Below are 10,203 nucleotides of genomic sequence, written 5' to 3'. Positions count from 1 at the left end.
GTGGTGTCAGCTGCCTTTTTCTAGTTTTGGGATAGTCACTACAGCCCTAGGCAGCATCATTTGAAATCCTGGCAGGGAAGGAGGGACTAAATATTGATGTTACAAACAGCATGCAGGAACTACATAACCCACAATGCATTGCACTGTGATGTTCTGTTCCTTATTGAAATCACATGTGCAGGGAATTGTGGGGTTTGGCGGATGCAGGCTAAGGATTGTTGCTGATGCAAGATAAAAGTAGTCAGCCAGCTCAGCAAAGTAGTCAGACAGATCAGTAGGAGAGCAGGGGGCTAGGCTTAGGGAACTGTTCCAAACCATTAAAAATCATGAAAAGTCTGCATATTCTTTAATTGATGTATATTGCAAAGTTGCTTGACATTATGTTTACTTTTCAAAAAGATCAAGTCATATTTCTGTGGAGTTCCCCTTTAAGAAAAACAGTTTATGGTTGTAATTATACCAGCAAATTGGCACATTGAAACAAATATATATACGAACTTAGGTAAAACATGATAAATTAAACATCAGGGTGGAAACACAAAACTGGTAGTAGGGGAAAAGGCTGAGAATTCCGAGATCTGCATCTGCAGTGCCTATTGACTGTATTTACAGTATTCATTTAATGGTTTGCCTACATGTAATCGATCATACTGTGTAACATAGTCACTGCTATAATTCAGTCTCTGAAGCACCCTTTTTAGTGTGGTCTATATATTATTAGTAAAATATACTAACAAACGTTAATGTCTGCTGGTTGGGTGCTATTTATTTCAATTATGTAAGTCTATGTACATCAGTGGGAGCAGCATTAGCTGCACTGACCAGGTAAACTCAAACAAAAACAAATTTTGGGGAAACTTGTTAACCAGTGTCAGACTGGCCCACCAGGATACCAGGAAAACTCCCGGTGGGCCCAGGTGTCAGTGGGCCCTTCTACTCACCCAACTATTTGCCTTGTATGCCTATAAAACAGCAGTTGCCCCATTTCTACATAAGAATAAAGAGAAGAAATGGTAGAGAGGTAGAGACTGATGATAATATTTGAGGAAAAGTGATTAAAAGAATAAAGAAAGTAAATGACATAAAAAGGAAAAATATTTTGGAGAGTGGGCCTGTGGCCAAAGGTTTTCTGGTGGACCCCAGGCATCCCAGTCCGACACTGTTGTTAACAAAAGGCAGAATACTTCTTTGGAACAAACTAGTTTCCAAATGAAAAATACCTGACTGGCAGGTACAATGTGCATTTAAAAAGGAAGGCATAACTGCAGAATCTGTTACAGCTCATTTTGGACTGAGCTTGCTTCATAATGCGTCTCTATATATTTTGCTCTGTCCAGTAAAATACATCTGTTGATGCCATTCTCAATGCAGATTTTTCTCCATCTTTTGATTGCGACCCACAATGTTGGCTGTGTATCTGATCTGGTCTTAATTCAGGGCATTCATCATCTCAAGAGCCTGCTTCAGTTCTACAAAAAAAACATATTTAGACATTACATAATTATGTTTATAATACCATAGCACCATATTATTAACACAGCTTTTACTTCAAAAAGAACGCTATGTTCTAAATGTTCACTAATACTTAGGCGACGGTCTGTCTCACCTGTTATAAGGACACGGAGTTTGGAGGCAGAAACAGTCATGGTAAGAGGCTGGTTGCACTCTCCATCTGATAAAGTCAGATTAAGGTGCACAAGAGGTTCATTCAGTTGCTTCATAATGCTGGAACTAAGAATCTGATCTACACGCCAATTAAGTGAGGACATTCTTGTCACTGCAGATACAAAATGAAAGGGAAAGATGGAATAAGAACACATATATGCCAAAAATACACTTTAAAAGGCACTTGGCATGGCTACTCTACCCATATTCAAATAGTAATACAGACTAAAAAGTATTTATTCTACAGTCAGACCACGCTGTTTCTTGGCCTGCTCATCAGCCTGACCACTTACCTTTACTTCGGGTTGTGTCTGAACCTGCAGGCACGGCGTTGGCCTTGGTGTAAACACACAGAGCCGATTTGGAATAGAAATGCTAGAGAATTCATTTTCAGACCAAAATCTGCTCCATGTGTCTGCACCCAGCCTGATGCTGTTCCTGCAGGTGCAAACACAATACAGAGTGGAGGTGAGCGTCAGGCTGTTTCTCAGGCTGCGTTTATCCACAGGCCAAGAAGCAGCCTGGCTTGACTGTAGACTGTAAGAATCCTGAAAGGTTTTTTCAGACACTTTAGACACATCATACACATTAAAATAAAAAAACTGCCTTTGTGTCTCCATAAATCCTCAACATTTACCGAATATGTGGGCCAAAAACACAACATTTTACAGTAACAAAGTACAAATGCTAAGTGTACACTGAGCTCCCAGTCACATTCATATAATGAACAGTATTACAAAAAGATACATTTTGAATCACTTTATACTATGACCTCAAATGTTCTATAAAAGTGCTATCAAGACAAACTAGCAAATAAAATAATCTCAAGCATACTCACATCGCAGGCTGCTTTCCCTAAGTGTCTCCTGTAGTGCATTCTGCTTTTCTTCATATGATCGGCATAGAGAGGAGGCATGTTCTGAAATATATATCAAGATCACAATAGAAGTAGTTAATGATAGGACAAGGAACCCCAGCAGATTAACTGCAAAACATTTATTCCAGGTTGTGGTAACACTTCCTGCTTTTCAGCTTGGTTTCCACTGATTAGTTACCAGGCAGTAACCAATCAGTGACTTGAGGGGGGGGGGCACATGGGGCATAGCTGTTGCTTTTGAATATGAGCTGCATGCAAACTCATTGAACAGTTTTGTCCCATGTGGCCCCTCCTTAAATACGCTGATTAACTCAGAAAAGTAGGAAGTTGTATTGTGTTCTGTTATAATTAACTTGCTGTACACTCACTCCAGCCTTTATACATTACATTATTGGCTAACTATCTATTTTAAAAAGATAGTGGCCCTTCCTTAAAGACGCTGATTAACTCAGAAAAGTAGGAAGTTGTATTGTGTTCTGTTACAATTAACATGCTGAACACTCACTCCAGCCTTTATACATTACATTTTTGGCTAACTATCCATATTAAAAAGACGTTTTTTTTAAATTTTGCACAGCCAATCTATTGACAGCTTTTATGTTTACACTGAACTGTTCCATTAAAGTGGACCTGTCACCCAGACACAAAAAATCTGTATAATAAAAGGCCTTTTCAAATTAAACATGAAATTCAATTTCTATTTTTTATTAAAGCATTCATAGCTGTTGTAAGCTCATTTAAAAATCTCAGCTGTCAATCAAATATTGTCTGCCCCTCCTCTATGCCTAGGCATAGAGGCGGGGCACAGAATTACTTTCACTTTCCATTCAGCACTTCCTAGATGTCACTGCTCTCCCTACATTCCCCCTCTCTCTTCACCATTTAATTGTGTAGCCAGGGCATGGGAATGGACATCGGGTCCCCTATTCTGCCTCACAAACAAGATTCTGAAATGATGCAAGGCTTGTCTTAATAACAGTGTCCACAAAATGGCTCCTGCCTGCTTGTTATAATTATAAATTGCCAGACTGAAGGAAACAAGAATCAAATAATTGATATAGTGTAATTAAAGTTCATTTTGCTTGACTAATGTGATAAAATAGGATTTTGAATAATTTTTTTAGGTGACGGGTCCCCTTTAAAGAAAAAATTTACAATACAGTACAGTAATACAGTAAAATTGCACATGCTCATAAAATGCGAATGCTGCATTTTTTACCTCTGGGCAATCCCAGCTGCTGTAGCTCACTTGACAGGCTGTCGCTGCTCACATTATGCTTAGCTGCACTTGAAAGAATGAAGCACAGAACAGCAACTGTTGCTTTGATGTCTCCTGATTCTGAAAAGAGCGAAACCATCATAAGGGATTCCAGTCAGTAACAAACATACAAACCAAGTGAATTTTTCTACTATTTCTTTTTTTAAAAAGTTTAATTTTATTAGAAGTGTATGTTACAATAGCAGAAAATAGAAATACAACAAAAGATAGAAGAGAGGTGTACATCCAATATCATACAATGCAAGTTTTACAAATAACCAAGCCATTGCATTCAGAACTGAGATTCTAATGTATTGTGTCTAAGGATTAGATACACTAAGGATTAGTACTAGCTTGCTAATAGTCATTATCATCTATTGGGTGAATATCTATATCTAGCTTCTCAAATTTAGTTGGACAGCCCCAGGCTCCATAGGTAAATATAATGGCAGGGAATAGTGTGTTGACTAACCTAACCCACCGAGCAACTGTAGGTACTGTACTTCCCAACCAATTTATAACAATTTGTTTTTTTAGCATAAAACAGACTCCAGCAAGGGACCTGGTTTTATTCAATGGGAAGAGATCTTCTACCAGTCCTAAGACATATTTCAGGGGTGTATAAATTAGGAATGTCTAAGCTATTTTCCAGGTATTGAGCAAAATTCCTCCAGCAATTTTGCAGGGGTGGGCATTCCCATGCCAGGTGGAGAAAGGAAGCATTCAGACCTTGATATCTGGGGCAGTCAGCTGCTGGTGGATGTCCCATCTTTTGCTTTTTCTTTCTACTATTTTAGTTCTGGAGACAGCCGCCCTTTTTAACATATTTATCAAACAGAGTATAGTTTCATAACAGTCAGAAGAAAAGTCATATACAAGTATGTATAGTGAAAAAAAGTAGTAAAATACTCCTTAAAGGGGTTGTTCACATTTAAATTAACTTTAAGTGTGGCGTAGAGGGAGGGATATTCTGAGACAAATCACAATTGTATTTTTTTTTTTATTATTTGTGGTTTTTGAGTTAATTAGATTATTATTCAGCAGCTCTTCAGTTTGCAGTTTCAGCAATCTGGTTGCTAGGGTCCAAACCACCCTAGCAACCATGCATTGATTTGAATAAGAGACGGAGACATGAATAGAGAAGGGCCTAAAAAAGATGGGTAATAAAAAGTAGCAATAATAATACATTTATAGTCTTACAGAGCATTGTTTTTAAGATTCTACAACATACTAAAAGGTAACCGAAAGGTGAAACACCCGGGCGCGAGCTCACGATTCGAGCAGCCATGTTGGGGCACATGCATGCACATAATGAGTGAATACCGAAACGTATGCACATGAAGCTCATTATGCACATGTGCTCTGCACGACATGGCCACTTCCTCCGGGAGCTCCCTATTTATTCATTATACACATTAGAGCTGAACTTCAAGGGATGATCCAGCGCGATGCGCCGCGTGGCGAAGAAGCTAATACGACAAGTTGGAGCCACCGAATATAATGGGAGTGATAGAAACATCTCAGGTACAAACTACACACAACACGGCTGACCAATGTCTTCATCCAACAGTCGTGTTGTGTGTAGTTTGTACCTGCGATGTTTCTATCACTCCCATTATATTCGGCACCTCTACATTGTCGCATCCGTTTGGTCGCACCGGATAGTCCCGTGGAGTTCAGCCCTTAAGCATTAATTTTTCCTGCAGATTTTGAGGAAGGGTCATAAGGACAACAAAAAGTCTCACCAAAGCGAGCATCTGATGTCAGCTTGACGATTTTCTCATACTGAGGAGTAAAAAAAAACAAAAAAAAAACAAGAGAATTCATTAACATATTTAAGGCTTGTCTTCTCCAATGTGTTCCTTTTATTTCATACTTACATCAATCTTCTCTCCAAGTTGTTTCTTCAGTACCTGAGCACAGATGAGCTTCAGCTTAACTGATGACTGAGAAACACAAGGAGATAGATGGTGAGATACTGATACAGACAACAAAAATGAGAAAAATGTATTGACACAGACAGCAAAGGGCACAGAACAACAGTGGACAGATATTTACTAGAAGTAAAAAACACTGTTAAGGTTGTTTGTTGCAAGAATATACTCAACTATTCTGGATAAGGTACTGATTTCAGCCAAAACCCAGTCAGGACAATCTAGGTCACCACAGAACCGGAACCTCTGAAAGAAGGATAACATGAGAGATTGATTAACAAGGGAAAGGGATGTGTACAGTATAGAAAAAAAAACATATATATTTGTATTGTACAGGTTTTCAATGATCCAACACTGTCACTAATATCCACTAAAGAAAACATCTTATAATATGAAACATACTTTAGGAAAGGGTCACAGGAAGTAACTATTTCCTTAATACTAATTTAAGACTTAATATTAATTACTGGCTGTAAGTTTTACACATGACTATTTGCACCTATCTAAAAATTGAATCCTTCATCAGAGGTGCAGGCTAACAGTGTTTGGATTATGAATTGTGAAAGCAATAGTATTCTTTTAAAGAAAAGTCTCCTATCAAGCACTCTGGCTATGTTGGCACATTAGCATACTGAGTGCCCCAGTTTCTTCGTTATGTTCGTGCAGGGTCGTACTGGGCCCCGGCCCAGACCTGCTCCCGGTCACCGCTGCACTGAGCCCACTCCTGCTGGTCCTGGTCAGAAAACTGAAAGGTGCGAGCGAGCGCACACAGGGGGCCTGCACGCTGACTAGTGTTTGTACGCACCCCCTGCTATGGCTGCCCGAGCCTGGTCCAAGTGAAAGGTACAAGCGCGTGCGGGGGGTTTGCCTCTCACAGGGACTTAGCAAAGATGCCACTCAGACAGCATTGGAGATGCTAAGCCACACTTTGTTCAAGTTGATGCTGCACTGTATCCTCTGGCAAGTGGGAGTTTGGGTTTGGTTCTTGGTTGGGAATAGAGAGGATAAGAATTACCTTCTCATTGGAGCACCCTTGTAAATCACTTGTGGTACAACAGCATGTGGGGGGCATGTGCGCACGCGGCAGGGCCCCCAGAATGGGCTTTGTAGTATGGGTGAGGGTCGGGGGGGTCCACGAAACCAGCCCTGATGGGCCCCGGGCCCCACAGTCCGACCCTGTATTCGTGTGTGATGTATATTGGACAGGGTATCCCAATCACCCCCACAGTAGGTATGGACTAGCAGGGCAGTTTTAAATCATTGAGAAAGCAAAAATGTCAGAATTGCTTTAAAGAAAAACTTGGCACAAGGTGCAGAAAGGAGTGTTGGTGGTCTAATCCCTGTCCTTACCATTTTAGGGAACGTAGCAATTACAGGGCCCCATTGTGGCCTGCGGTCAATGCTGCAGTTTAGAAAGCTGATGGGGGGGGCACCTATGCACCTCCTCCACGTGAATACAGAAGTGCCAGACATAGGCAGTGATTTATTCCTAAGGGGTAGCTGTGGGCCACTGTGATCTAAAACTGCCATCCTTGTGGTGGCAGTAGCTCCAGGCAGAACCGCCATCAGAAATCGCAGGGCCCCATACGACAAAATTTCCTGGGCCCCCTGGGCTGCACCCCCCGCAAGCCCCACCTACAGGTCTGCCCTCCCCACCACACAGTAAAAAAACAAAAAAAATATTGGTGGCTAGGGTTCCCACATGTTAATAAAAAATGAAAAGATATTGGTGGTCAGGGTCCGCCATAAAAAAACATTATTGGCCAGGGCCCCCCCCCATTAAAAACTATTGGTGGCTAGGACCCCACATGAGAAAAAAAAATTGGTGGCCAAAATTGGTGGCCAGGCCCCCCCCCCTCATTATAAGAAAATTGGTGGCCAGGGCTCCTTAAACGTCCATGCCTTCCCGAAGTCAGCAGCTCTCAGAAAGCAGGGGGGCCTGGCTAATCAAGTAAGTGCGGTGTGGCCCGGCCCCCCTTACCTCGGGCCCCCTACAACTCTCCCCCCCGCACTAAGCACAATTCATCAGGAACAGCCCCCTAAGTTTGCTCATAGTCTGTACAGAGAGATCCCATAAAACTATATCAGCATAGGTATTCCCTGTACTAAGCACAATTCAGCAGAAACAGCCCCCTAATTCTGGTCATAGTCTGTACAGAGAGATCCCATAAAACTATGGCAGCATAGGTATTCCCCTGTACTAAGCACAATTCAGCAGGAACAGTCCCTAAGTTTGCTCATAGTCTGTACAGAGAGAGATCACATAAAACTATGGCAACATAGGTAGTCCCCCGTACTAAGCACAATTCAGCAGGAACAGGTTCCCCTATGAAGAGACACAGTGTGTGATTCATCCACTGTGTTTGGCTGCACTGGCATTTAGCGCCCATACACATAAGTGCAAGTAACAGCTTTAGACATAATGAACGGCATTTATATACATAACAAATGTGGCAAAGTTTGTGTTTAATAAACGAGTCCTAGAGAGACATTGCTGATGTGTTACTAGAATATGCCAATAATCTGTATTTATTCCTTTGGCCCTGTTTAGTATCTTTTTTATATGGCTGATTCTGTCATCCTTAGTTATTTACGTCTGTTTTAATTCCTCCAGCCTGAGTTCACCAAACACATGACTGTATAGGTTCTGTGGAACTGCAATAACGAGAATTCATGCCAAGACATACAGCCCTCTCTTAGTCTTATGTGTGTCTGGGAATTGCACCGCATTAGCTGCTGATTTCCATTCGCCCCAGACGCTATAATGCCTCCTCCCCTCACTCCGTCAACAAAACGTGCTATTCAAGTCTGGAAACATCTTTTAAACCTGCACTGAATTACAAGAATTCTACTCACCATGTTGACAGCAGCTGAAAGCCTTCCCGTCAGCTGATTAGTGCCCTGCTGTACCACGTGACACGGTTTTATCAACTAACTTTATTAACATGAACACAAAATACTATTGCTTTTAGCTACTATGTCTGCAGGCAGGCCTGTATGGGATACGAGTCCATTGGGGATTACTTTGAATTGTGAGGCGATGATTTGAGTTGTACACTTTAATAAATTCTGCGAAACAGCTATAGAACAGATAATATAAAGCATGTTTGTGGCTGTTGTATGTAGCCTGTGCCTGATCAAAGATGCATCAACTACCTCTCCACTGTTACGTCATACCGCCCAACATTTTGGAAATAAAAAGAGGGACAAAAAAGTTCCCTTGTGTAGCTTGGCGATTTTTTGTGGCCACGCCCATTTTTGTGGCCACACCCCCTACTTACCATGTTCATTTACAAAATTTGGCTGGTTATAAAAGTTTGAACATATTTCTGTATTTTTTTTTTCCAGTTATTACAATTTTGCTAATAAAGGTGAATTGCCCTTTAAGCTGTGAGTGTAACTTTTCCCAAGGGACCTATCTTATATTGTTACGATTACTTATCTAGATTGCTTATTTAGATACATTTGAATTATTACAAATGCATCTTATCTTCTGTTGTGGCTGTTCTGTGCTCTCTGCCAAAAGCCAATTAAATTAGAAACTTTTGTTTCTTTTTCTGGCTGTTCAGTGCAGAGAAAAACGGGACTTTCCAGTACAAATGAGGGACTGCGGGTTGAGCTGTCAAATGAGGGACTGTCCCTCTAAAAACGGGACAGTTGGGAGGTATGACGTAAGTAGGGTTGCCTAGCCGGTAAAACACCTGCCAAGGCCGGGCCGGTATTACAAATTACAAATGTAGCAGCCTGTAAATTTGTAATACATCTAACAAAAGCCCGTGGCCTGCCCCCCAGTCTGGTGAAAACTCACCTTTTTGCCCGGCTTCTTGCGCGCTGTGGCTCCGTCCCCTTTGACGTCACAATCTGCCCCATCCAATGGCGCACCGTGGCTCTGCCCCCTTCGACGTAATGGCCCGCCCCTTTTGCCGTCACAGCCCACCCTTTTGTTGCTGCCCCCTCCACCGGCCGGTGGAATTTTTTTTAAAAGGTGGAAACCCTAGACGTAAGGGATGTTTTGTGCTGCCTTTAAACTGGTTTATTTGTTGTCAATTTTATCTGTAAAACAAGCAGCTCATATAGATCTTCCTGATTCATCACAGGGGAGAAGATCTACAAAGCCATAGGTTGCACATAATTATAGAGGTAGGTGGCCAAGCAGCAACTATGAGTTTACTTTGAACATCTATGTACAGACAGTAGGCAATACATGGAACACATTTGTGAAGATTCAGACTTATCAAAAACCAAAAAATGATCCCATAACTCTTCAATATATTAAAAAATAGTTTTTATTCAAAAAATCATGTTAAAAAGATAGGCATACAGATCCCATGGTATTCCGCATTTCTCGTTTCATACCTCTGGTACTTAGGCATAGGAAACACGTAAGGCAAAATACCATGGGGTCTGTATGCCTATCTTTTTAACATGATTTTTTGAATAAAAACTATTTTTTAATATATCATAGAGTT

General features: G+C 41.2%; 1 protein-coding gene across 1 annotated transcript; it reads right to left on the bottom strand.

Annotated features, from left to right (window-relative positions):
- Positions 1–329: 329 nt before the first annotated feature.
- commd4.S (COMM domain containing 4 S homeolog) lies at positions 330–8,619 on the bottom strand. The gene is given in 8 exon segments (NM_001095579.1): positions 330–1,469; positions 1,607–1,777; positions 2,504–2,584; positions 3,762–3,881; positions 5,546–5,585; positions 5,681–5,746; positions 5,909–5,980; positions 8,591–8,619. Coding segments are annotated over 8 exon segments (594 nt in total). The 5' UTR covers positions 8,594–8,619; the 3' UTR covers positions 330–1,428.
- Positions 8,620–10,203: the final 1,584 nt, after the last annotated feature.

The sequence above is a fragment of the Xenopus laevis genome, chromosome 3S (assembly GCF_017654675.1).
Source record: "Xenopus laevis strain J_2021 chromosome 3S, Xenopus_laevis_v10.1, whole genome shotgun sequence".
NCBI classification, from domain to species: Eukaryota; Metazoa; Chordata; class Amphibia; order Anura; family Pipidae; genus Xenopus; species Xenopus laevis.
The sequence above is the reverse complement of the archived record's forward strand: the minus strand, read 5'-3'. Positions and strand labels throughout refer to the sequence as shown.